General features: G+C 49.7%; 2 protein-coding genes across 18 annotated transcripts in view; one reads left to right on the top strand and one right to left on the bottom strand.

Annotated features, from left to right (window-relative positions):
- ZMYND8 (zinc finger MYND-type containing 8) overlaps positions 1 to 18,431 on the top strand; it is a 95,989-nt gene extending 77,558 nt beyond the window's left edge. For all 9 annotated transcript variants that reach the window (XM_064167872.1, XM_064167874.1, XM_064167873.1 and 6 more), the window contains 15 exons: positions 395 to 482; positions 958 to 1,013; positions 1,584 to 1,661; positions 2,961 to 3,076; positions 3,677 to 4,158; positions 6,712 to 6,852; positions 8,351 to 8,503; positions 9,288 to 9,791; positions 11,004 to 11,378; positions 13,297 to 13,487; positions 14,956 to 15,036; positions 15,967 to 16,045; positions 17,085 to 17,324; positions 17,457 to 17,614; positions 17,898 to 18,431. In XM_064167872.1, coding sequence (XP_064023942.1) covers positions 395 to 482; positions 958 to 1,013; positions 1,584 to 1,661; positions 2,961 to 3,076; positions 3,677 to 4,158; positions 6,712 to 6,852; positions 8,351 to 8,503; positions 9,288 to 9,791; positions 11,004 to 11,378; positions 13,297 to 13,487; positions 14,956 to 15,036; positions 15,967 to 16,045; positions 17,085 to 17,324; positions 17,457 to 17,614; positions 17,898 to 17,912 — 2,757 coding nt within the window. In that variant the 3' untranslated portion in view covers positions 17,913 to 18,431. The remainder of the gene's footprint in view (positions 1 to 394; positions 483 to 957; positions 1,014 to 1,583; positions 1,662 to 2,960; positions 3,077 to 3,676; positions 4,159 to 6,711; positions 6,853 to 8,350; positions 8,504 to 9,287; positions 9,792 to 11,003; positions 11,379 to 13,296; positions 13,488 to 14,955; positions 15,037 to 15,966; positions 16,046 to 17,084; positions 17,325 to 17,456; positions 17,615 to 17,897) is intronic.
- A 6,120-nt stretch (positions 18,432 to 24,551) lies between these two features.
- EYA2 (EYA transcriptional coactivator and phosphatase 2) overlaps positions 24,552 to 26,797 on the bottom strand; it is an 81,012-nt gene continuing 78,766 nt past the window's right edge. For 7 of the 9 annotated variants that reach the window (XM_064167890.1, XM_064167887.1, XM_064167883.1 and 4 more), the window contains one exon: positions 24,552 to 25,156. In XM_064167890.1, coding sequence (XP_064023960.1) covers positions 24,998 to 25,156 — 159 coding nt within the window. In that variant the 3' untranslated portion in view covers positions 24,552 to 24,997. Of the gene's footprint in view, positions 25,364 to 26,797 lie in introns of all 9 variants that reach the window. The other 2 variants (XM_064167886.1, XM_064167891.1) reach the window with 1 other exon arrangement.

Genomic DNA, 26,797 nt, shown 5'->3' on the forward strand with positions numbered 1-26,797 from the left:
AGCTCCAGGGCTCTGTCACCCTCACAGTGGCAAAGTTTCCCCTTCTGTTCCCGTGCCACCTCAGCCCCAGGTTGCCCCCAGTGCTCTTTGTGCTGCCCTTGGCAGAACCTGGCTGCGTCCTCCTGATACTGCCCTGCACATCTTTAGCACAGCACTGAGGGCAGCCCTCAGGCTTCTCTGCTCCCAGCCCCAGCTCCCTCATTCTGGCTTCACAGGACATGTTCCACTGCCCTCAGCAGTTCTGTGGCTCTGTGCTGGACTCTCTCAAGCAGTTCCCTGAGGTCCTTCTTGAACTTGGGGCCCCAGAACTGGACACAGTATTGTGAATGTGGGCTGAGCAGGGGGGAAGGAGAGCCAGGGGGTGTCCTGACCCACTGCCACCTCTCCCTTGCAGAATGTTAAGAAGAAGATGTACGGTTGCACTGAAGCGTTTTTGGCTGACGCCAAATGGATTTTGCACAACTGCATTATTTACAATGGGGGTGAGTATTCCTGTGGCCTTGTGTCCTGAAACAGCACACTGAAGGAGGCAGAGGCACTGAGCCCTTTGTAGACCTCTGGTTGACAGGTGCTGAAAGTATCTTCCATGGTGGCCGGAGTGCCTAAACACAACAGAGTTTTTCTTAGAGCTGTAGGAGCAGACCCAAGCTGCGCTTTCCCTTGGTCACTGCATCGTAAAAACAGAGCAGTTAGAAGATGGAATGGTTTGGGCTGGGAGAGAGCAGCTATCCCTCACTGAGTCTGTGTCAGTGGTGGGCAGGCTGCCACAGGCTTCAGAAGGGAGTGATGGAATATTGCTGTGGTGAGGAGAAAAGTGCAAGCATGTGCTTTGTGTTTGGCATTGGCTCTGCAGCTCTTCTCTGTGGTCTTCGTTGCTGATGTGTAAATCTAAACCCTGTTGATTTTAGACTTGTAGCCTAAGTTGTCTTGGTTAAAGCATTTTTATTGTTTCTTCAGGAAATCACAAGTTGACACAGACAGCAAAAGTCATCATCAAAATCTGTGAGCATGAGGTATGAGTGCCCCAATTATCTTACTGCTTGAGTATTTTTAACATGTTTGATTTTATGTATTGGTAGTGGAATTAGGAGTGTTTGCTGCTGTCTGTGCTGTGGAGCTCCCTGTTTGTGGGCTTCCTGTAGTCAGAGCTGCACCTCCAGGGCCTGCAGCGTGGTTTGTTTCAGAGGGTGCTGCAGGTGTCTCTCCCCTAGGACGTTCGTTGTCTTTAATGCTTGCAGTGGGGGATGGAGAGGGGAAAGAAGAAAATGGACCCGTGGATTCTGCACAAAAATACCCTTGGGTTTGGAAAAAGAGCCCCACCTCTGATTCAGAGGTGCATTTTTTGGTGCTTCTTTTGCTGGGATAATACAGAGTTCCTCTGCCTGAATGCAAAACTGTGGCCATGCTGCTCCTGGTCTGAGACAGGACACTGCTGCCCTTCTTGGCCACCTGACAAATGTTGATATCTGACCACAGCTTGGTGGGACAAGGATGGTAGCAAAGCAGCCAGGCTGGCATAGCAGTCCCGTCCCACTTGGGCCTCTGTTTAAGCTCTGCAGTAAGTGTTTGCTTTTTCTTTGCAGATGAATGAAATCGAAGTATGTCCGGAATGTTACTTAGCTGCTTGCCAAAAACGAGAGAATTGGTTTTGTGAGCCTTGTGTAAGTGAAGGGCTTTGGTGCTCCAGCTGATGCATTACACTGCCACTTCTTGTGTCACTGCTGCTGCTACCCCACGTGGTACTGAACCCCTGGTGGCTACTAAGTCAAGAAAAGCTGCTGTAGTTCACCAAGTAGCTGTGCTTGCCCATTGTGCTCTCGGTGAGGTCAGAGTGTCTCAGGATGTGGAGCTGTGAGGTTCCACGTTCCCACATAGCTCTTGGTTCAGCCAGCAGTAACCAGAAAGGCTGGCAGCAACCAGGTCACAGGGTCACCTGCTCCTGGGTCACCTGTGCCTGCACACAGGGAGGGTTCTGCAGTCTTTATGGCTCTCTCTGCAGGCCTGCATCCCACAGTTTAGTCTTGATTTTTTCTTTCATGACGTAGTAAGAGGCTGTCTGTTGCCTGGTGGTGTTTAATGCTGCACCAAACTTGGGAAGATTCCTTAGAATTCTGGGCTTGAAGTGCATGACCCACCAGGCTCTCCCTTGGGCTTGCATGGAAATTAGAGAATTTGAAAGATTTGCACTAATCTAAGTCACAGAATCCCAGAAGGGCTCAGGTTAGAAGGGACCTCAGAGCTCATCTCCAACTCCCCTGCCATGGGCAAGCACACCTGTCAGCTGGACTCAGCTGCTCAAGGCCTCATCCAGCCTGACCTTGGACAACACCCCCAGGGAGGAGGCATCCACAGCCTCCCTGGGCAACTCATTCCAGAGTCTCACCATCCTCAGACAAGAGATTCTTCCTCAGCTCCTGTCTAACCCTGCTCTGCCTCAGCTTTAAACCATTTCCCCTTGGCCTGTCTCTTGACACCCTGATGAAATGTCCCTCTGCAGCCTTCCGGTAGGCTCCCTTCAGTTATTGGAAGGCAGCTCTAAGGTTGCCCTGGAGTCTTCTAGCGGCAGCACACCCCCAGCTCCTCAGCCTGTGCTCATAGCAGAGCTGCTCCAGCCCTTGGCTCATCCCATGGCCTTGCTCCAACAGCTTCAGAAAGTAGCATTTGAAGGGGGCTAATAACAACTAGATTAATAAAAAAAGTGAGGTTCCAGTGTGTTTAACTGAGACATTTGGGAGTTTCTGTGGGGGTTTCTGGGAATTGTATTTTTTTCCCTTAAGATTTGTGCTGTGTCTGTTGTGGGTGCAGTGATGTGGCAGCTTGCACGTGGCAAGTGCCTCATGCGTGCTGGATCCCTGTTGAATCCAAATAGCACACAAGGGGAAAAATAGTGGTGGTGTTTGTCAGGTTTGAAGGTAATCCTGCTTCTGTTTCCTTACTGTGCATTTTGCTTCTTCCCCTAGAGCAATCCCCACCCTCTGGTCTGGGCTAAACTCAAAGGCTTTCCATTCTGGCCTGCTAAAGCGCTGCGGGATAAAGACGGCCAAGTTGATGCCCGCTTCTTTGGCCAACACGACAGGTGGGAGTTAACCTATGGCATGGCTGTGGCTGTGCTTTAAAAGCTCTGGTTGTAAGTTTGTGCTCTCAGGAGTTTGAAGGTCCTGTAGTCTGAACTTGGCTCGGCCAACTTACAGACTGCTGCAGCGTTCACAGCTCCAGTTCCTTGAACTTTGTCAGTAGAATGCAAGTTGCGTTTGTAAGCCTAGTGCAGAGGTAGTCTGGGTGAGTTAATTCCTGTGCTGCAGAGACTGTAGCTCTCAAAGGTGGGAGAGGCCAATGAGCTCACACAGCCTGTTCTAATTAAGAGCGTTCTGCATATTTCCTCACTGCTCACTCGGGACTTCTGTCCAGCTGGGAAGAGTGGATTAAGCTATTGATAACCTGAGGCATGCGACTTGCTTGGCACTGAGCTGTTGAAAGAAGGTAGAGATGGTCCTTAGGGATGATCCAAACTGTGCCTGTCTTTATGATTATGCTAAAAGGAAGGCAGAGGTGGTCCTTGCAAATCACCTGAGCTGTGACTATCTCTATGGCTAGGCTAAAATCAATCTGTTTGTGCAGCGTCAGTGCCCAGTGTGAAATGCAGCTCTGCTCTTCTGTTTCTCTGTTTTGTATCTAGGGCCTGGGTTCCAATAAATAATTGCTACCTCATGTCTAAAGAAATTCCTTTTTCTGTGAAAAAGACTAAGAGCATCTTCAATAGTGCAATGCAGGAGATGGAGGTTTACGTGGATAACATCCGCAGACGGTTCGGAGTGTTTAACTATGCCCCTTTCCGGACGCCCTACACTCCCAACAACCAGTACCAGATGCTGCTGGACCCTGCAAACCCCACTGCTGGAACTGCAAAGACAGACAAGCAGGAGAAAATCAAGCTCAACTTCGACATGACAGCGTCCCCCAAGATCCTGATGAGCAAGTCGATGCTGGGCAGCGGCACGGGGCGGCGGATCTCGCTGACCGACATGCCGCGCTCCCCCATGAGCACCAACTCCTCCGTGCACACCGGCTCCGACGTTGAGCAGGACGCCGAGAAGAAAGCCACTTCCAGCCACTTCAGTGCCAGCGAGGAGTCCATGGACTTCATTGAGAAGAACACAGGTAAAACCAGACCAGGCAGGCTGCAGGCCTTGGCATCTGCTTCATCCCCTGGTCTTGTCCCCTCACTGACAGGCTGTACTGCTGCTCCTGGGAGGACAGCATTGCAGATCCCCTCACGTGTTTAACCTCCAGTGCCACAGAGAAGAACTGACAGGTATTTGTGTCATGGTGAGAAGGAGTAAACAGTGCTGGAAAGTGGCCAGCCCTCTTCAGTTTAACTGGCAGAAAATAGTGGTAGCTAGTAAAATGAATGGAGAGTGGAGCATAAAGACACAGATAAATGAAGCCTCCTGCTAGAAGTGTTGGACTGGAACACTTCACCTAGGAGGACAGGCTGAGGGAGCTGGGAGTTGTTCACCCTGGAGAAAAGGAGGCTACAGGGAGACCTAAGAGCAATCTCCCAGGACCTGAAGGGGCTACAAGAAGGCTGCAGAGGGACTGTTCCCAAAGGCCTGCAGGGACAGGTCAAGGGCACTGGTTTGGAATGAGGGCAGAGCAGCTTGAGGTTGGAGGGGAGGAACAAGTTGTGCAGCAGGAGGCTGCTGCAAGACTGCAAGAGGTTGCCCAGGGAGGGAGCTGAGGTCTCATGCCTGGAGCTATGCCAGGTGAGGCTGGAGAAGGCTGTGAGCAAGCTGCTCTAGGGGGGCATGTCCCTGCTGAGTGTGGGGAGTGGCACTGGGTGGCCTTTGGAGGTCCTTTCCGACGCGAGCCATTCTGTGACTGGTGTAAATAGAAGGGTTAGAACTGTCGTGGCTGGCAGCTCTGGGAGTTGATTTATGGTGTTCCTGGCTGAGTAGCTAAAATGTGGTGAAACTCCAGTTCCATAGGCTGAGTGGGTAAAGAGAAAAAGGAACTTGCAGAGTTTGGACTTCTCTGACTTCTGGTGTAGGCAGATGCCAGCTGGTCTCGTGGCAGTCAGGCAAACTGCTTTGTCTTGGTTCTTCGGATCCACAAAAGAAAGTTCATTGCTCTCTGAACAAGAAAATGCAGTAAATGAATGAAAGTGGCTCAGAGCTTTGATTTGATGACAGGATATCTTTGTGTCCCCTTACAGTTGTTAGAGGCAGTGCCATTTATTTACTAATTTACCCTTTCCAGCCCATAAAGGCTGGGCTGTGAAACTGCCTTTGGGTGCAGAAGTGTCCTGTGCTGTGGCCCCATCCATCTGCAGCACCTGCCTGAGTGTGCAGCTCTGCCAGCGCTGGGATTTTGAGCAGTGAGGTGTGGAGGAGCCCCTCAGAACCCTGGTGGAGTGGCTGTGTGTGCACAGCCTTTGTGCACAAGGTGCAGCTAAAAGCTGCTGCTTCGTGGCAGAGCTTCTGTTGTACCACCTGCTGACTTCTTGACGGCACTGAAGGTGGTGCTGGAACTGCCATACAAGCTGAGGACAGATGTTATCCCAGTGCTCTGGGTTCTCGATTTTCACAGCAGTTCTGGGCAATTCTGACTTCTCAAGCTTTACCATCCTCTGTCCCAGTGCAAAGCAGTGCTGGCTGACCCTAGCAGCAGTTAAGCTGCAGTATTTCGTCTCCCATCTGGCATTGTCCCTGTAAACTGCAAACTGTTGTATTATTTCCTTCGTGTACAAGCTGAGCTGTCCTGTTCCTGGAGGCTGTGCTTCAAAGCACAAGCAAAGCAAATTACTTGTTTGCTCTAAAGCAAAATTCAGGTGGTAGGAGTGCACTGCACTAAGAGCTGTTTGATTTGGATGCCTCTGTTGTGTATTTTGAATGCCAATAGCATGCAGATAATGTAGAAGATCCCTTGGGCAGAGCCCCTGGAGCGGCAGATGGAGCTGCCCCTGAGGACACTGCAAAGAGCTGGACAGTCCTGGGCGTACAGGGGAGGAAAATGTCCAGCAGTGAGCTTAAGGAGATATTTTGAGAGCATTAAGCAGAGATTTAAAGGACAGAAATGAGTCTGCTGCTGACAAAAATGAATCCCTTTCCTTGGCTAATGGTCTGCAGCTTCCTCCCTTTCCTGGACTGTTTGGCTGTTCCCCTAAGTTTGGAGACCAAAAGGCTTAGAGCAGAGGATTTTACTTAACCTTTGTACAACCCAGAGGGTTCTGTCATTTTATCAAAGACATTTGGGCACTGATCTCCAGCTGTACTAAACTTAACCCTAATTTATCCTTTTAATTCTGTGTCAATGCAGCTAGCAAATGGAATAAATGTTTGCTTTTATGTCTGCTTACACATGAGTTAAGATATCTGCCACTTGAGAGTGTCACAGTCAGCTAAAATAACCAAATCTTGAAAGCTGGAAACTTGCTGTCACTGCAAGCAGAGGGTCTGAGGGCAAGCCCACATCTTGCTGCTACACAGGTGTGCTAGGTCATTATTTTCCTCATGGCTTCTGTAGCAAACTTGAAGTTTTATTGTTGCTCTATTAAAGGAATAGTTATAAGTTAAAGTGGAGATACCACACAATGTTGCAGTTATTTCAGAAACCATCCCCTGCCTGTGTAGGCACAAAAGCTGCTTTGTCCCAGTGAATATAGCTTTGGTGTGATTATTTACATCTGCCTTTATTCATTTCATGTTTTTTCAGCTTCTCCAGCACCAACACGGACAGGTCAAGCAGGGAGCTTGTCAGGCAGCCCCAAACCTTTCTCTCCTCAAGCATCAACACCAATTTCTGCTAAGCAAGAAAGGACCTCCACGCCAGGAAGCATTCTGAATCTTAATCTTGGTTAGTCTTGAAATCCTCCTGCTGCTACAGCTGAATAAGTGCCAATGGTGTCAGTGCAGGTGATCAGACCTCTGTGTGTGGTGCAGTTACTCTTTCATCACAGCTGCTGTTCCTTCTTGTGTCCTAAATCAAAGCTCCTGTTGCCTTTTCTCCTTGATAAAAGGAAGTAGTTAAAAGGTGGCTTGGTTTTTATTAGCTGTGTTGTACAAATGAATGTTTCTGAATAGTAGATAAGTGTCTAAAGGTTGTAATTGCATGGCCCTTGCTTCTCTTCACCCCTCAGGTCTCTCAAGTGAATTCCCTGCAAGGCTTTCTTGGGGTCCTTGGGATTTAGGAGTTATTAGGGCTGCTTCTTCCTTGCTGCCTTCACAGCACCTCCTCACTCACCATTCTTTAGGGAGATAGATGGATGAAAGGAATTAAGAGATGTCTTAAAACTCCTTAGAGGTAAATTTTGGGATTGTGTCATTTTGAAAGCTGAAGTAGGTGAGTATGAATTTGTTAGAATAGCTCTGAAAGACAAGCAGGTGTAAATCAGTTTCTTCAGGTGTGGTTTATTCCTGTCAGTGTTCTGATTCTGCTCTGGCTGCATTTTACCTCCACGTGGTATTAGATGGAGAAGTAGGATTCTGCCCCTTGGGGTCAGCCAAGTGTTTGAGGAAGGCTTGAGCTCCAGTGCTGAATTCCTGTTTTCAGCATGTTACAGATACTCTGCTTCTGAGCACAAGCTCACAGGAGTACTTTTGAGTGTGTTAAGCTGTCTGTGGAAGTGATGACAGAACTGATTCTGCTGCTGTTTGTTGTCTTATCTGGGGTGACTGCATTTCGAAACACATTAAGAAACCTGTGGTCTGCAGCTGTTTGAGTGCCAGGTAGGAGAGATCAGCTAGAGCAGAGAATGTTTTGACTAAAGAGTGTGGCTAGAAAGTCTTCCCCTGTGGCCCATGCACAGCACCCTGAAGGACCAGTGAGTGTGCAGCAGGGGCTGTATTGGTAACTCTTGCAGCTCTTTGATGGTAGGACTCACAGTCATCTGTGCTTCCTGTGGTTTCCAAGAGTGACTTGCTGTGTCTTACTGCCACACATAGTGTGAGCAGGGCTTTTCCCTGAAAAACCAAAAGTGAAAGTGCAGAAGGCAGAGATGGTGACACAGCTTGGGCAGAGTACTGGCAGGACTCTGACTGCCTCTGCTTCAGTAGTAAGGAAACCAGACTGGTTTAGTGCCCTAGAGTCTCAGCATTCCTGGCAGAGAGTAGTGCTGGTGGGCAGCCTCCAGGCTTGGATCATGGTTTGTTGATCATTTCACCCGATGGAGAAAAGGTCCCTGTAAGACATTCCTGTGCAGTGTTTGGTACCAGAGGAAGAATGCATTGCTTGCAGTAAAGTGAAGCGTTCAGGCTGTTTCCCTTGTCAGTCAGCAAAGTCTGTCTCATCTGCACAGTGATCTCTCTTCTTTTTGCAAAACATCTTTCTTAGTCTTTTTTTCTTCCTTCTCTAGACCGTAGCAAAGCTGAGATGGATCTGAAGGAGCTGAGTGAGTCAGTCCAGCAGCAAAGCACTCCTGTGCAGCTCATCTCCCCCAAACGCCAGATCCGCAGTAGGTTCCAGCTTAACCTTGACAAGACAATAGAGAGCTGTAAAGCACAGCTTGGTGAGTGTGCCTCAGGAGTGCTCTGGAGGATGCACTTGAGGAAGTCTTAACTTGGAGTTTAAAAGGTTTTGAACAATGAAACCTTAAGTGTTTGGTGCATTGCAATGAGCCGTGGGCATCTGGGCTCTTTAAGCAGGTAGAATGGACCCAAGCTGTCTTAATTTCAAACGAATTTTAAAGCCTGGCTGGTTCTGGTTTTGGCAGCAAGCTTTCAGCTTTGAGCCTGCTTTTCTGCTGTGGTGATGGAGACAGAGTGACAGGATCATGCTCCTACTGCTTGCTTTGTAAACTGAGAAACTCCTGGATTGTGCCTAGCTGAGGGCAGTTGCACACATGGCTATGTCCTGTCACGCAGGAGCCTCGGTGCTGGCTGCTGCTCAGGTAAAGGGGTTCTAGAGGCTAAAGAAGTGCGAAGTTCTCCTCCCCAGGCATGTGCAGTCTAAACTGGATTCTGCAGACCTGCATGTAAATTACTGAGCAGGTGAGCAGTGTTACTACCTGTAAGGTGGTTTCTTGTGCTTAAAAATACCTCTCCTTTTTGTCTACCTGCACTGGGTGCTGAGCTGAGCGAAAGAGCTTGCAGGTAGTGGTAAAAACCAGTGCAGGGAAGGGCACTGAACAAAACCTAACTATGGATTTGCATATGTAAAAGGTGATTGTTGGACACTGCGGGGTTGAGCTGGGGCACCGAGGGGCTGGCAGGTGGGGTGGGTGGTGAAAAGTACTTGTGTTGGTGCTGTCAGTCTGATGTCAGCATGGAATGTGCTCTCCTCCCCGCTGTTAGGGATAAATGAAATCTCTGAAGCTGTTTACACTGCAGTAGAACACAGTGACTCTGAAGATTCAGAAAAGTCTGACACCAGTGACAGTGAATATAGTGATGAGGACCAGAAATCAAAGAATGATCAGGAGGATGGAGAGGACAAGGAAGGTACAAGAAGTGACAAAGAGTCCTTGAGCATAAAAAAAAAAACTAAACCCCCAGCACAGAATGAAGACAAGGAGGAACTTAAAAGCACAAGTCCAGAAGTGGAGAAACCAGATGATGCAGCCAAGGAGAAGGCAATTACAGACTCTGAGAAAGACTTCTGTGACAAGGCAAAAGGTTTACAGCATCCAGCAAAAGAAAAGCTGAAAGGTAAAGATGAAACAGACTCTCCAACTGTGCACCTAGGGCTGGACTCTGATTCTGAGAGTGAGCTTGTGATCGACCTGGGAGATGATCACTGCGCCCGGGAGGGAAGAAAAAGCAAGAAAGAGTCGAAGGAGCCTCCTCCCAAACAGGATGGTAGGTGGAATGCTTCCTTCCCTTCTGCCTGCTGCTCTGTGCTCACAGCCAGAGCTCCTACCTCTGCTTTTGCAGCAACGCAACAATATCTGTGCTGGAACACTTCTTGGAATGGGTTTTTTTCAGTCTTTGTGACTACAAAAAAGGTTTTTGTTCCCCCTTAGAGATTCTGGTTTAACTAAAAGGTAGGTGGCTGAGTTTGCTTTCAGCAGCTCTGAACAGCCAGCTCTTTGCTCTGACAAAGGCAGAGTTTGTTTTGCAGCTGCTAATGGCTTCCAATTGAATCTTTACAATTCCACAGGCCTCCCACAACTGCAGGTATCAAACAAGTTGGATATTAGCAAACACACAAATTGCATAAGGTCCCCTCAGAGTCTGTGTAAAGGCTCTCAGTAATGATCAGGACAGCAGCTACATCACGTGGCTTGGCCCTGGCTGCTGTCCTGGTTTCTGTGCCATGCTGGAGGAGGAGAGCAGTCCCAGCAAGGAAAGGGCTCTTGCTAAGCTGCTTCTGCGTGGTAGCATTTTGACAAAACAAAACAGAAGCCCAAATTTAACTAGAGTGAAAAATACTTCATTCTGCATCTGACTTTCTTGTAGCTGTGAGATTTTGAATTGCCTCTGTCCAGAAAAGAGATCTGGTGCCTGCAGATCTGGAGGGGATCCCCCCTGTCAGAAACCAGGCAATGCAGCAGTCTTCTCCTTCAGACGTTTTTCCCTGGCCATGGCTTTAAAGGAATTCTCCAGTTCCTAAATTGATCTGGTATGTGGAACAGTCAGCTCTAAAACCTGGAAGCAGGCAGATACCTTAAGTACAGGCTGTGTTTGCCTGGCAGTGCAGAGCTTGCCTTGCTTGAAATTTCTGCTGTGCTGTTCTTTCAGTTACTGCCCAGGCACTGCTCCTTTTGAGTGTATTTTAATCCTGGAAGAAATGGAGATGACCCAGAAACATCCTAACACATGCTGGCCTCTCCCATGTCTTCTTAAGGAGGTCAGGCTGTTTCTTCTGGCTCTTGTGCTTTGCTCTGCTCAGTGGCTGGTGCTTTGGAGTTGCCACCAGCTTCCCCAGCTGAGCTGACTTGCAGAGTACCAACTGTCTTTGGTGGGCAAAATTTCAAAGTAGCCTGGAAGGTGCATGTGGCTCTTCCAAAAGTTAGGTGGGTAATTATGAGTGGGTGTGTTGGTGAAAAGCAACATTTTATGTTTGTTTAGTTGTAGGTAAAACTCCACCTTCCTCTAGTGCCAGCACCCAGCCTCTACCAGAAACTCCAGTCCTTACCCGCTCTGCAGCCCAGACTCCACCAGCTGGTGTGACAGCAACTACCAGCGCTGCCTCTACTGTTAGTGCTCCAGCTGCAGCCACTGGCAGCCCTGTGAAAAAGCAGAGGCCTCTGCTGCCCAAGGAAACTGCCCCTGCTGTGCAGCGTGTAGTGTGGAACTCCTCCAGTAAGTTCCAGACCTCCTCTCAAAAGTGGCACATGCAGAAGGTGCAGAGACAGCAGCAACAGCAGCAGAGCCAGCAGGCTCAGTCACAGCAACCTCAGTCCTCTCAAGGGACAAGATATCAGACAAGACAAGCAGTTAAAGGTATACACTTTGTAACTCACTCTGCCTGTGATGCCATAATTCCCCAGTAGTGATCCCAGTGCTCCAAGGCTGCCCAACCAGGAGTTCTTCCATGTAAACAAATCTCAAAGTGTGGTTCTGCTCTCATAAGTGACTTTAGAATACAGCAACATACTCAGCAAAGCTGCTCCTTCTGGTGTGTATTTGGAGTCCTGTCTCCTTCTGTTAATGACCAAACCCTTGTGTGTCTGTCTGTGTCAGTATTTCTGCCATTCTTAGCCACCACAGGTATGGGAGAGCAACCTGAGTTCTTTTCTGAGTGAAATGATAAAACCATTAGCTGTTCCACCTGCATGATTCCCACTGCCACCCTAACATCTCCACACTGGAGCCATGTTTTCCTGCCAAGAGGCTGTTCTGAAGGGTTCTCATAGTGTGGGACTTGGCCAGCAGTGAAGCATCCCAGGCTGCACTGCTCTCTGAAGTCCCTGTTGCTGAACTCTTAGCAAGGCTCTGATGTCAGTTTGCTGAGCAGACAGCCATGGCACTTTGCCATGCTTTCACAACTGCTCTCTTGCTGTCCCTTTCCTAGTGGTTTTGCTAGTAGCAGGCAGGTGGTGGTGTAAGCCCCTCCCGTGGCTTGGCTTTACACAGAGCAGCAACTCATTTGTAATGTGAAGTTAATTATCTTCACTGTTCCCTGCTGTGCCTGAGGGGTAGTTGCTCTGCCTTCTGCTAGCACTGCTGCTGAGCTGGTGACTCCATACAGAAGGGAGGTTTAGGTCATCGCTCACATACAGCTCTGTGCCAGGGGCGCGTTGCTCTGGTCCCAGACTGCTTTTGTGACTGCCATCTTGGGAGTGCTGTAACTTGGCTATAAGAGCATGAACATATGAGCTGATCCCAAAGTGTTCAGCTTGGGGCTTTGTTTGCTACTGAGCACATCACAGCAGTGTCCCAGCTCAGAGATTATAGTCTGAAGTGGAGCAAAATTACACAAATTCTGTTCCTTCCTCACTGGATTGGCACAAACAAAAATGTGCTCCCTGGAGATAAACATGGATGACTTTTTTTATTGCAGTAACTCCTGAGGATGTTGGCAGTGAAGACATCTGTTACACTATGAGCTGTTACAGATAGACTGAAAAGAATGAGCCCCAAACCATCACATTTTAAACCCCTTAGAGCAGATGAGTCCTTAGGGATGAAAAGGTGATGGCCTCTGCACTTCGGTTTGTGCTCTTGTTTTTGAGTTGCCCACTGCTTGAGATCAGCTGAAGTCCTGAGGGCAAATGGGGAGGCTTCTCTTACACTGTTTAGCACTGTGAATAACTCCCTTGCTTTGATGGCTTAATCTAATGTGACATTCCCTGCTCTGCAGCCAACCAGAGATGAACCTTCATCTGCATATATGTATATTAAACATGTCACAACACCACTAGTGATTACCACCATTAATAACACAAGTATGGAATGGCATTCCCGAGGGAGGCTTTCTGTAGCAGTAGCTCCCTAGGCCTTGGTGCAAAGCAAAAAAAGAAGAAATTCAGTAATGCACCTCAGAAGTATGGCAAATGAGAATGTCACAGTCTGACTTTTGCTGCTATGTGTGCTATTAGTTGGGAGCTCTTAAGACTGAGAGGTTAGGAAGTGGGATGGGAAAATCCCAAAGCAGGAAGAATGGAGATCTGAGGAGATTCTTTGCATTGGCCAGTCCAAAGAAATATGTTTCAAAGATGTGTTTGCTTGATTGCCTTAGAGCCTGGCAGTTGTGTGGCTGGGCACTCTGCAGTTCCTTGGTTAAACATCACCACTGTATGGATCATGAAGTCCCTGAGCTGGTCAGGTACAGACACTGAAGTCAGACATTGCAGCTAGAAGTTTGCCTGTTTTTAGCCTTGTTTCTGTGATTGATCTGCTGTATGTTCTCTTTTCTTAGCTGTGCAGCAAAAAGAGATCACCCAGAGCACTTCCACATCCACTATAACCTTGGTTACAAGTACTCAGCCCATTTCTATGGTTACCAGTTCTGGATCTGCAAGTACCCTTTCTTCCTCACTTAACACAGACTTGCCCATTGCAACAGCTTCAGCTGATGTGGCTGCAGACATTGCTAAGTACACTAGCAAAGTAAGTTCTGGAGCGAGGGGTTGAACTCAACTGAGGGTTTTGACATGTCCCATCCTGACCTGACTTCCTTTGCAGGCTGTCACATGTGCCACACCTTCTGCCGGGAAGCAGCAGCTAGGCTCTGGTGCGAGTGCTGAGCCATCCTCCTCCAGCTGGCTGAGTGCTGCCATTCCAGGCCTGGGCGTGTGTGGAGGGGCTGCAGCAGCTCAGACACTTCTCATGTCCCCACGAGTGCTGCTGCTTGCCTTGCCTTCCGCAGACACTTTGTGTTTCCCTGAAGGTGTAGCCAGCCCCTCAGCTCCATACTGACAGCAGACATTCATATTGCTTCAGCTGTGGCCAGTAGGACAGACAGACACTTCTCTTGTAACCGCTGGGTGGCTTCAGTGGATGGTAGCTGCTCCTCCAGTGTGTGTTCACGTCTTAAGCAGAGCTAGGCTGTTACAGGGAAGGTGAGATTTGATGCCTGTGCCACGTCAGTGGCTGTGAGGGATGGGACAGCAGCTTTTGTTTGCTCTCTGAGATCTTTAAAGTGGAAAAAATCAAGCTGAATACTGTATAAGGAAATGAAGTTTGGTCTCCAGGCATTGCAAGCACCAGAATCAAGAAGGGTATGGCCAGCAGGTCGAGGGAGGTTCTCTTCCCCCTCTGCTCTGCCCTGCTGAGGCCTCATCTGGAGCAATGTACCCAGTTCTAGGCTCCCTGTTCAAGAGGGAGAGGGATCTCCTTGAGGAGATGCAGCAAAGGCTACAAAGAGAATCAGGGACTAGAGCATCTCTTGGGAAGAAAGGCTGAGGGACTTGGGGCTTTTGGCCTGGAGAAGAGCAGCCTGAGGGGGGATCCCATCAATGCTGATCAAGGGTGGGACCAGGCTTTCTTCAGTGGTGCCCAGTGACAGGATGAGGTAATGGGCACAAACCTGAACGCAGGAAGTTCCATCTGAACACGAGGTAAAGCACTGGAACAGGCTGCCCAAGGGATTGTGGAGTCTCCATCTCTGGAGCCATTCAAAACCTGCCTGGGTGACCCTGCTCTGGCAGGGGGCTTGACTAGATGATCTCCAGCGATCCCTTCCAGCCCCTGCCATTCTGTGATGAATCTTGGCTGCCAGCTTCCAGTGTTCTGACTCAACCATGTGGTCTTGTTGGGACTGGCAGCGGTCAGCAATACTCTTCTTGACACTGAGTGTCTTCCTCAGACTCATATTGAGATAGGGAAATATATACACATATCTGTGTCAATGGCAACTTCTTGGGAAAGTAGCAAGTCAAGCAGTTCACCAGCTCAGGAACACCTAAAAATCAGAGTCAGATCAAAGTTGTTGTGTTCTGCCACCTAAATAGTCCCCTAAAAGCAGGCCCAGATACATCCATAGAGCTATGGGGCACTGTTGACAGTGATGCAAGTCCCCAGCAGGGTGGTTTGAAAGGAGGTGAAAGTGAGGAATGTGCTTTTCTTTCTTTTCCAGATGATGGATGCCATCAAGGGAACCATGACTGAAATATATAATGATCTCTCCAAAAACACCACTGGAAGCACCATAGCTGAGGTTAGTGCAAGATGCAAAGTCAACACTGCTACCTGGATTTGAGCTTTGGAGGTTGCAAAACAGCGTCCCTGGGTAGGAGCACTGTACGTGCTGGAGATCCTGGTTCTGTGCTGCTTCAGAGGTGGTGCAGGACCACACTACACAGACCATGATAGGCTCTCCAGGAGAAGCAGTGAGCCATCAAGACAGGTCTTTAGAGCTGCTGTCAGGTTTACCTTTGCATCACCTGGTTTCAAACAAAAAGTGAAGCAGTTCTTCACCAGAGGAATAAGACTTCAACTTCTGCTCCTTGTTCCAGATACATGATTCTGGCCACAGCTTTTTATACCTCTTGAAAATACTGCTTGCATTTTCAGTGAAATGCTGTCCATGGCCCTGACTGCCTCCAGAGGCAGCACCTGGCACCTTTGAAGTGTTCTGTAAACTTGGCAAAAGCAGACTGAGCAGTGCAGAGCAAGTCTGAGTGTGAACAAATGCAGGCAAGGTGTACGGGTTTGGTTGCTTGTTCCCAGCTAAGGGAGTCAGAGTTTTGAGCAGTGGTATTTGTATTCCCAGTCGACAGGGAATGAAAACCTTGCTTTCCTAAGCCTCAGATGGGTGAAGAGAAATGAAATGCAATAAATACAAACAAACCTGAGGAGCAGATTCTTGATTCCAGTCAAGCCTTGGCTCAGTTCAGAGGAAGCCAGAGCAAGTTCAGCAGCAGTGCCTTGGTTCTCAGTCTGTGCTGTTTGTGGTCAGCAAACCTGACAAATGTTGACTTAGGGCTGGGCTTTGCTATGGTCTTTGCTATGGTCTTGTCCTTGTTAATAGGACGGAGCCTTGCTGGAGGTGGTGCTCAGGCTCTCTGCTGTGTTTTGCTGTGTATCAGTGCTGTGTTCACACTGCACCCTGCTCACTGTCACTAATCACCTGGCTTCTCAAATTCAGATTCGGCGCCTGAGGATCGAGATAGAGAAGCTGCAGTGGTTACACCAGCAGGAGCTGTCAGAGATGAAGCACAACCTAGGTATGGAAGGGGCAGTCCAAAGCAGTGCCAGCTTCTGGCTCACGCAGCAAATCCTGATGCCTGTGGTGTGTGTTGCCTTTGGCATGTGATAGTGTAGGTTGCCCAAGGGAAGGGCAGAGCACCTTGTGTAACGTGCTTTGTGATGGTAGTGGATGCCTTGGTGGGAAGAAGGCTGCAGCTGTGTGATCAAACCTTCTTTTAAACTCCATGCAGTCCAGACTGCCCTAGGACTGTCTGTAGAATGCCCTCCTCCACTTTTTGACTCTTTGCAGAGTGTATCTGGAATCAAAGGCTGACTAACTCCATATTCAGACTTACACCTTTGGTTTGGTAGTAACATTTTGCTCTTTCAGATCAGGGCAGAGCAGTAATACCCACACTGCCCTCCACTTGCAGCATTCTTCATGGCTACTTGGGTATGGCAGCAACTCCTCTGCAGCTCACAGAGCCTGAAGATGTGCTCAGAAATGAAGGTCCTTTAGACCTTGAGCTGCTGATTTAAATAAACACCTTTAGTGGTGGTTTAAAAGTCTGTCAACCTCAGAGTTTGTCAGCAGGCTCAGAGGCCCATGCTGAGCGCTGCAGTTGCTTGCCCACTCCCGTGAAGAGACTCTCGAGCTCCCACCGCTGCGCACTTGTGGTGACTGAGGGATCTGCTCACACTGCAGCAACAGGAGGTGGCTTTCAGAGCAGTCCTGAAGTAAAGCTCAGATTGACAACTTTGCTCACGAAGTGGTGAGTTTGCACAGCTCTGCCAGAGTCCCTTTTGGAACTGGTGCCGTGGAGAGTTGTTCTGCTGTGGCTTATTCAGGAGACGAGAGAAGAAATACAGTTCTCTCCTGTGGGTACTGGAGCAGGACTTGAATCTGGGCTTGTACCAAGTGTGCAAGGAGCATCCTTGCTGTGTTCGTGGCGCACCTGGGCGTGTTGTGATTGTTACTTTTATTTTCATGTTGCCTTTGAACTCATGCAAGTTGTTGGTTTGCTCTGTGCTGTTGGGAGGCAGAAAATGCAGAACTTCTGTCTGTGTTCTGAGCAGAGCTGACAATGGCTGAAATGCGTCAGAGCCTGGAGCAGGAGCGAGATCGTTTGATTGCGGAGGTGAAGAAGCAGCTGGAGCTGGAGAAGCAGCAAGCAGTGGATGAAACTAAAAAGAAGCAGTGGTGTGCTAACTGCAAGAAGGAGGCCATCTTCTACTGCTGCTGGAACACCAGCTACTGTGACTACCCCTGCCAGCAGGCTCACTGGCCTGAGCACATGAAGTCTTGCACACAATCAGGTAATCTTGCTCCGGGTTGTCTGTTCTCAGATGGAGCCCAGGCTGGGTGCCCCCAGTGACCCACCTGCTGGGTGCAGTGACTGTGGGCTGGTACACCTGGGCAGTAGCCACTTTGTCTTCCCTTTCTTCTAGCTACTGCAACACAGCAAGAAACAGACACTGAGATTAGCACAGAAACATTAAACAAATCAGCCCAGCCCAGCTCAGGCGTGCAGCCTGCACCCACAGAGCCAGCCAGCACCCCCAAGGAGAAGGAAGGTTCAGCTGAGAAGAGCAAAGAGAGTGTTACAGTGAGTATTGGCCTGGCCACTTCTAACCAAAGCACGGTGAGAGCTCTCTGAAACCTACCCCTGAGGCCTTCCTTGGGCCGGCTGGGACCCGCCCTTCATTTGCATATTCAGAGAAGGTGGTCTGGGGAGCGAGGCAAGGAGTAGCCCTTAGGGTTCTTTTTCTTCATCTCCTGTCCTCTGGGAACAGCCTTCCCCCTTTGCTCATTCCCACTGGAGCCTTGTGTTGGCTTGACTCATCCTTCCAGCCAAAGGGGACTGGACCTCTTTCTCTCTCTCTCTCCAGGACCCATCAGTGTAGCTTCTGGTCTGGATCTTTCGATACAAGTTGCCTTCTGATAAGCAATACTGACTGCAGCACTTCCAAGCCCTTCTTGCCTGGGGGTTCAGAGGCCAAGCTCAAGACCTGCATTCAGACCAACTTCCTTACCACACAGACTGCCACTAGGGTGCCGCAGTGGTCCAGAGCACAGCAGTTCACCTGGATCTACAGCTAATGGAGCAGTGTGCAGTTACCAGATCCTCCACAGCAGCTACTCTGATAGTGTTCAGTAGGCAAGGATGAGCAAATGCTCCAATAAAAGGGACTTAACATTGCATATATAGAAAATGTTTATAGAGAAGATTCTGCTTTCTAGGTAGGGCTTGACTATTAGCAATTTCAGCATCGTTTTTCTTCTGCCCTTGCAAGATTTATTATAAATGAAGAATTTTGTGGGGGGCCCTGGTCCTTCAAACCCTTACACATGATCCCCCACATCAGTAGGAGCCTTGTTGTATTTTAAAATATTAAAAGCAAACTAATTTTGTAGTATTGTGATTCCAGCATGATGTCTCACTGAGATAGTCCTATAGAATTGGGAAGCATAGTAAACTAGAGAGCTCTGTTCATTTCTTGACACTTTTGCTACTGTCTGGTGTTAGATCTCTGGGCTTGACATGTCATCTAAGGGAGAAACAGATTGGAAGAGGGAAGAAGGCTGTGCTGTTCCACCTGAATGCTCTGCTGAGGTCAGTTAACCTCCAGCTCACTTCACATCCATATGCATTGTTTGTGGCAGCACAACCTTTGTATTACCGGGGAGATAAGGGACGGGGGAAATCCCTGCCCTAAAACTTTTGCCAGGGAAGATTCCAGTTACACAAACCTGGAATTGCTTTCACATAGATGTTCTACCTGAAGCATCATGCTGTGTGCACTGATCACGTTCCTGAGCTGTTCTGTTAACCACAGTAACCTGTGAATTCACTGAGCTCCAAATTTTAACGCATACAAAACACCGAGCCTAAAGTTCATGTTTTAATAGCAACTAGGTGGGATTTCTGTAAAAGCTGAGACTTCTACTGAGGTTGCCTGTGCTGTCTCTGCAGATAGCAACAGGTGTGACAAGCAGCCAGCCTATAAAACTGGTCCAGGTACAGCAGACAACCACCCATATTGCAGCCACTCTACCCACAATTGTAAGTACAACCTCGGCGTTTGGCGTCTGCAGTAGTGCTGTTGCTGGCATTGCAATTGCTCAGTATTTCTGGGGGGTTGTCTCCACCTGCTGTTCTATCAGGACATGAATTCACTGGAGTAGCCTCACCTTTCAGTGCAAAATGTCTAATTTTGCTGTGTAACATTCCAGCCTTCCCTTCCATCCTTCCCTGGTGTGAGACTGAGGTGTAGCGGAGGTGCGGGGCATAGGCGGCGCTGTGCAGAGCTGTTTGTTTTGTGGCTGTTTCTGTGCATACTGCAGCACAGCCTCGTGTGAATAGAGAGAATTCCTTTAAATAGCTTTTTGTCTATGGTATCCTGAAGAGATTTAATTGATTGTGAGCTGTGCTTGATATTCCTGTGACATCTTGGTAACTACAGCAGAGCTGCACTCGGCAGCAGTGTGTCTGCACCATAGCACTAAGAAGCGAAGAGAAACAGCACTGGGGTCAGGCCTGGGCTCTTCTGTCAGAGCCAAGGACACACCAGTTCCCTAGTGTCAGTCACAGGAGGTGGGACAGAAGTGAGTTTGGGTTTTGTATTTTCTGCACTGTAAATGCCAGCCTTTCACTGCAGGGCTGGCATCTGAGCTGGCATTCTTCATAGCGAAAGGAACGGTGCTGCTGCCGCTCTGCTGGCAGCCCTGCACGGTGTGTGGGCTCTGCAGAGGAGCCCCTCTTTGGGTACCTGCATTAGGTCAGTTATGACAGTAACTGTCTGCTAGTTTAACAATGCCCCGTGGTCACTGATTAGGAGGCCTGGTTGCCACCCAAGATAGTCTTTGTCCTTGTGTGCACGCAGCCCCCAGCGCAGTCACACGCCTGAGTCTATAGCCCTCTTGTCTCACCCAGGTGTCACTGCTCTCAGTGGGGGTCAAAACTTTCACATTCCTTAGCAGCGTTTTAATTTCTCTCAGCTGAGAGCACTGCACCTTCCCAGCACTGGCTCTGAGTTGCTTGGACTGAATTGCCATAATGGCAAGGTCTGATATGTGGCACACATCAAAGGCATTAGGCTCTTAGTGAATAGCTTAGAGGTGGAGAGATCCTAAGGTGCTTCTGTGCAGCAGTCAGCAGTAGGGCAGAGACCCTCCTGGGTGTGCTGTGTGACGCGGCCCCAGAGCCTCTACTTGTGCATGTTGAAACTCTGTACACGTTGTATTGGCCTTGCACAGCTACAGACACCTCTGTGTGCTCCTGACTGCACCTGCAGCCCAAGGGACTTTAACCTTAGTGCATGTTTAGTGTGTGTGCAAGATGCAGATGGGTGTGGAGCTGGCAGAGGTGGAGCTGTACCTCTCAGGAAACGCTCTGAGGACACTGCAGGGGTCTCGCATGTTGTGCGTCCTGCCTGCAGTGAGAACTGAAACGTCCTCGTGTGTGATGTCTGCTCAGGAGGCATCTGTGGCAGCCTCCATGTCCCCATCCAGGGACACTGACAGTGACCTGATGGGTTCTGCAGGGTCCAATTTGCACTTTGTGTTCAGCTGGGATTCCTTCCTCTGTACAACTTGCAGTGTATCTTCTGGGTGCCCTCTGCACTGAGCCCTCCAGACACATCTGAAATCGTGACAGAGCAGCAGCAACCTTTTGTTTAGCAGATTGGTTCCGTGTTTGGCTTTAATTCTCTCTGCAGCTAAAGTCATGTCAAAATATGAATTCATGGTCTTTGCATTCCAGGCACTGGAATGAGCAGGCTTCTGGAAGGCACAGACTTTGTTCCAGGGGAGCTGATCAACACTCTAGGCTGTGCTCCATCTCAGGAGGGATACTCCAGTCGAATACCATTAAGACACTGCTGTGGTTTCTTAAGTGTGGGGAAGCATTGGGCGCCGGTGAACTTGTGTTTCTGCTTCCCTGTTCTCTTGGAGTGTCACTGCCGCCAGGGGAAGAGCTGAGCATCCCTTTCAGATTCCTCAATCTCACTTCTTGTTCCCTCCACAAAACCTTGTGAACTTGTTTGCTCACCAGCTGGGTACCACTTGGACTGGATCACAACACGCTGCTTGAATGGTGCTAGGGGAAGGTTAAGATGCAGACTTGAGATTCAATAAATCCTTTTCCAGATCTTCCAGAGTGCTGTGGCCATGAGCAGATTGTTTAATGGTCTTGTGCCTTTGTCCCTGTGTCTGTAGTCACCACTCCTAGAGATGTCCTGGCACTGCCTGTGATTAGAGATTAGAGACGCTGAGCTGTGTGCTGGGCAGGAACGGTTCTGCTCTAGGGAAGTGCTCACAGGGCTGTGAGGCAGCTCCCAGCAACCCTGATGGGTTTGTTACTACTCTCTGCAGCCCTTGGCTTCAGAACTGTTCTGAAGTGGATGTTCTCTGTTCTCTCCTCTGAATGCCTGGGGAGCTCCTCTCGGGGAGCTTGATTTGTGATGTCTAACAAGACTATCTCTAAGCGAGAGTATTTTTGTACTCAATTTGGTTTGTCAGAACTTTGTCATTGACAAAGGATTTTCTTAGCCCTTTTTTCTCTTCCCATGTGTTCACTTGGGGAAAGCACAGAACTGGATGTAACCAGGAAATCCTCTCTCTCCAAGCACAGACTGTGTGCAGCCCCTGCGCATCACCTCTCCCTGTAATTGCCTAGCAGCCATCATAACACAGGAAAACCCTGGGCTCTAGGGCTGGAAACCTCTGCTTTGTACCCTGCAGAGAGGTGACAGTGCAGTAACGAAGGTAACTCACCTTGCACAGCACTGGAGCTTGTGCTGGACCTTCTCTCTCTTTCTGTGGTCGTGCTCCTGTGACCTGTGCCATAACAATGTTTCTCTCGGATTTGAGCCAGAGCCCATTCCTGTGGTGGTAAATCCTTCTGCTGACACAGTGGCAATGAGAGTTATGTTCAGGCCACAATGCCAGCACAAGCAGGAGAAGTCTAACAGCTAAGGAGAGCGTTTGCATTGGTGGAGTAAAGAAAGCTAACAGGAATGTGAAAAACCCACACAGTTCCTTAGATTAACCTCAAAGGTTCAGACTTGAGCTTTGTGCCTGTGTACAAAGCACCACACTACAGTCATGTAAAGCATTAGTGCTAGCTTAGAGCTGAGGACAGGTAAGAACCCTCTTAAATCTATGCTTCTGTTGTAAATAATGTACAATGTGTGGATGTCCTTAGTCCCACCTCCTTTTTATATTTGTATTGACTTTAACTTATAAAGAGTGTTTGAAGGTGGAAGAGGAAGGTTGAACACAGCCTTATCACAAGCTAACACTGAAAACTGCTCTTGGGAGACTGCAGTTGTGCATCACGTAGCAGAATGATGAGAACCTGAACAACTTAATTGGCATTTGGATCGAATCAAGCTGCTGCACTTCGGAACTTTGGAGAAGTTCTCTGAGCAGTCAGGTGCCGAGCTGATTTTATTGGGCAAGCTACAACATTTCCAGTTTGAGGACCTGAAAGACACAAAGATCCCCTTTGCTTTTACAGTGACCAGGCTGTGAAGTTTCATCCTGTTTGCAGGTTCAGATTAAGTTACAATTTCATTCAGTCCACGATCAGAACAGTTGTCAGTGTCGTGCCAGCTGGGTGTAGCCTGGTTGCTGATCATTGGCACCAAGGACCCAGAGAAGGAAAAGTTTGTTCTGTGCTTCACAGCTCAGTTTTCTTTCCATTAAATCCTCCCAAAGGACTTGGAACAAGGAGCAGGTGTGGAGACGAGCGCGGATCAGAAGGGAGGGGCAAAGGACTGCGGTGCTGGGCCAGAGCATGCATGGTCGATGTGATGAGGTTTCTGTTTCCCTGTAAGCATGAAGCAGTGTGAGAGAAGTAGCCCAGGAGGTGCTGTCTGTTACACTTCTGCTGTCGTTCCGCTGTGTGTGTCACGAGCGCCAAGCCAAGCGAAGGTGATGTCTGTATATGAGCAAACCACTTGTATGATACCATTCCAGCCCACCCTGGTGTACATTTCAGTCGTGTTGATTTCTGCCATTGTTTGTAAAGAATGAGGTTTGTACAGTCTCCAGCTAGTACCCACGGCAGGGGGGAAAGAGGCGAGAGCAGCATCTTGGTGAGTCGCGGTGGTGTCCCAACTAGCCTAGCTGGCCTTATCTGTGAAGCATAATTGCTCTTAGCATATGGAAGTATTTTTTCACATTTTCTTTGTATAAAATTTGTATTAAACTTAAATATCTTTTTTGACGCTGGTGTTTGGTTGTGACTGGCAGGTGGCACACGCAGTATGCTTTGGGTTCCGCCAATTTTCCAAGAGACTTCACAATTTTTTAATTAAACTGTTTTAGAAGAATGCTCTGTGGTCCTGGGTTTCCAGTTTCCTTCCCCTCTGGATCAGTGCTCATTCCTGCACGGGCTCCAGAGCATCTCGCTGGGGCTGGGATCTTCTCTCAGAAGAGTGGGACCTTTGACTCCAGGCCTGAGAGAAAGCAGAGCAGCGTTGGCAGCCCCTTAACAGGAACCCACTGACGGCCAGAGCTCAGCAGCTGCTTCCTCTCACTTGCAGCAGCAGAGTTCCATTGCTTGCTGCCTGACATGATTCACTGGTTGGGCTCGGGTCCTGCCAGTGTGTGGGTCAGCAATGGGGACTTTGGGGTGAGTGGGGTTGTGGCCTTCTAGGAGGGCATGGCTTGGGCACTCTGTGTGCTCTGTTACCTGTTGAGCTGAGGACAGATCCCTCAGGTGCTAGGCTGCAGCCACCTCACCCCCAAGTCTTCATGGGGCCAAAGTCCCTCTGCCTCCCTCCCCCGGCTCCGTGAGGCACAGAGCCTCCTCTCTATCGTGCACCGGGGCTGGTTTAGACCCTCGGGGCATTTCTTCCCCTTTTGAAGCCAATTTCTCTACTTAAATGCCCCTCTAGAGTCCCTGCCTGGTGCCAGCGCTGGCTCTGCTGTGCTCGCCTGGCCTGCCCGCTTGTGCTTACGGCTGAGAAGCTGCTTTCTGTGCCTGGCACTCAGCAGGTAAGAGGCTGTGACCCCGAATTCTGCGGGGGCGGGGCGGGGGGGCACGGTGCTGGGCATCGCCGTTCGGCGGCGCTGAGCGCTGCCAGGCTGCCCTCGCGTGGTCGGACGGGAGAAGTGCAGCACAGCGCAGGGACCTGAGCGCAGCCTTCTCTTCAACGGTCCAGCGCAGCTCCCTGGTTGTTGACCCAGGGCTGCGTTCTGCTCTTGCACCTCAGCCATTCAGAGCTGTCTCCAGAACAGAACCACCAAAAGTTTGCAGACACCTGAGCAGGTTCTCTCTTTGGTGCAGGTCATCCTCACAGATGAGTGCAGAGCCCCTAGGATTAATGTTTGGCGGGCGGTGAGGGGGAGGAAGTCCTTCCCGTGGAGAGGATGGATGGAGGAGCAGGTGAGGGGTTTGGCTCAGGCCCTGCAGAACTCAGGTGTTGGCAGAGGAGCACATTTGACGCAGTGCAGCACCAGGGAGGATGTGTTCCAGGCAGCTCTGCAGCTGAGGGTGGCTGGAGGGAAGAGCAGAGGTGATCCAGGCCCCCAGATGTAAACACGTTTTTATTTAATGCCTTTCACTCGTCACAGGGTACTTGTTCCCCGCCCCCGGAGCCCAGATGCAGCATAAGGCACATGCACAGTCCACATGCCGCCCGTGTGAGATGGCACGGCACAGCTGGAGCCCTTCCCAGCAGCACCACTGGCAGCACTGTACACACCATCATCCTCCCCGGGGCTTGTGCTGGAGAAATCAGCCATTAATTTAGAATGATAAGACTACCCCCACCCCGCCCCCCAGAAGCCAGATTAAAAACACAGGTAGAGCTTAATACCAGAATAATGAGATTAGTTCATAAATTAAACAAATACAAAAACCCTAAGAAGATCAACAGTTCCACTCCTTCCCAGAAGGTCCCACGGGGTGTGCAGAGACTCCTTACTCTGTCCTCCTCCCCCTTCAAAAGCAAGAAAGCTGCCAAGCAGTCCCAAGACTTCAGTGTCTGTCCTTGATGGCAAAAGGGCAGCTACAGCTCTCTGCCTCCAGCTTCGGCAGCGACTGGGCTGAAGGCTTCTCCTCTGTCCCAGGGAAGGACGACTTGGTGCAAAGGTCTTTGGCTGCAAGTTCTGCAAGGATTCCACTGCCAGGGTTCTCCTTCAAAAAAAAAGGAAGAACTGCAGTTGCTGGGGAACAGTTTTTACTCAGGAAGTGTTGAGGACTGGGTGGACTCGCTGGAACAGTTTGAGTGGAGCCCTCACAGTGCTCAGCTGTTGGGGTCTGCTACAAATATTCAAGTTCCAAGGCGTGCCGAAGAGCTTCCAGGTCAGCGTGGCAGGAGATCCTCCAGAAGGGCATGTTGTGCTAGAGGGGAGCCAAGAGAGGGTTAACACTGGCATCAAAGCACCTTGTTTGCTCTGCATCCTCAGCACCAGGCTGTCACAGTGTCCCAGGCAAGGGGCTCAGCGGAGAGAGGGAGGGGGAAGTGTAAAGAGGAAGGCAGCTCCGCACTTCAGGAGGGATCTGAATCCTGCCTCCCAAGGGATGGAGGCTGCAGGCTGCCTTTCTGAACTTGGCTCCCCCTTTTGTCCCACATTACTTAGGAATGTTCTAGAAGCAGCTTTAGGTGAGTGTCATTAGTGCAAGCTGTTGTCAGTGCTTCACAGACAGAGCTTAGCTGTCATTAAAAATCAGACAAGAACAAATTTCCCCCAGTGAAACCCATTCCTAACCCTTCCCTTCCCAAGGCACTCGGAGCAGAGGGTAGTGTCCTGGAGAAGCAGGAACTGGCTCACTGCTCAGGGCAGATGCTCACTTATCTGTGACAGGCTGCAGCAGAGTTTGTTCTCCCAGGCTGCCCCACTTCTGGGTTGGAGCCTCTCCTGGGTTCTTCTCCTGCCTCCCTGTTTGTCCCTTTATATTTAGTGTGATACAGCTGAAGTCCAAGCTGTGACCAAGCAGCTCCACCTGCAGTCTGGGCTCCTCCATCACCCTCAGAACAGCCTGGCTGTTCTCCTGGGAATTGTGAGTACCCCTGGGAAAAGAAGCCTCACACTTGACAGAGGACAAAGGAGCAGCTTCTCGATCGCTGTGCAACAAGAGCAGGGCAGTGACACGGGGGCCCTGGCACTGCCACGGGTAAGGTACCCCCAGCTCTCTGAAGCTCCCTCAGAGCCAGATGGCTCTGCAGGCAGCAGCTGCAAGCCTGTGGCTGCCTGCAAAGAGGGAACTTTAAAACAGCGACGCCTTGCATGAAGCTGCCCTCGGGGTGCTCTGCCAGCCTGGGACTGGAGCTGGATTCAGTTTCACTCCAAAACAATTACAGCACTTTTAATTTCACAGCGTCTGGGACTGTGATTGGCTTTGCTTCCTCCCAGCTGCTGCTCTCTGTATAGCCACAGAGCCGGGTGACAAACTCATCCGTGCTCCTCCCAGCGCAGGCACAAACCCTCTGGGCATCTTCTCACTGTGGGCATCCAGCTTAGGACAGCTCAGTGTGCACTTAAGGGTGCATGGATAGATCTGAAGGGAGATACTCCTTGTCCGAGTGTGGAAGCAGCGCTGCAGTGCTCCCAGGTGGTTATTCTGCAGAGTCTGTTTACACCCCTCTCATGTTCAGCCGGGACTCAGGCTCCCCCCACTCTGCTGCCTAGCAGAAGCCAAATGTTCCCTTCAAGCTGCTTAACTCTTTGTGTAGAGACAGCAGGCAGACATCCACTGCAATTGGAACCCACTGCTCTGCGATCTCCCTTCAAGGGCAAAAGTTATTTCCTTTTCCTGCTCCTTCCCTGGTTGCTA

The sequence above is a fragment of the Pogoniulus pusillus genome, chromosome 29, assembly GCF_015220805.1.
Source record: "Pogoniulus pusillus isolate bPogPus1 chromosome 29, bPogPus1.pri, whole genome shotgun sequence".
Lineage (NCBI taxonomy): Eukaryota > Metazoa > Chordata > Aves > Piciformes > Lybiidae > Pogoniulus > Pogoniulus pusillus.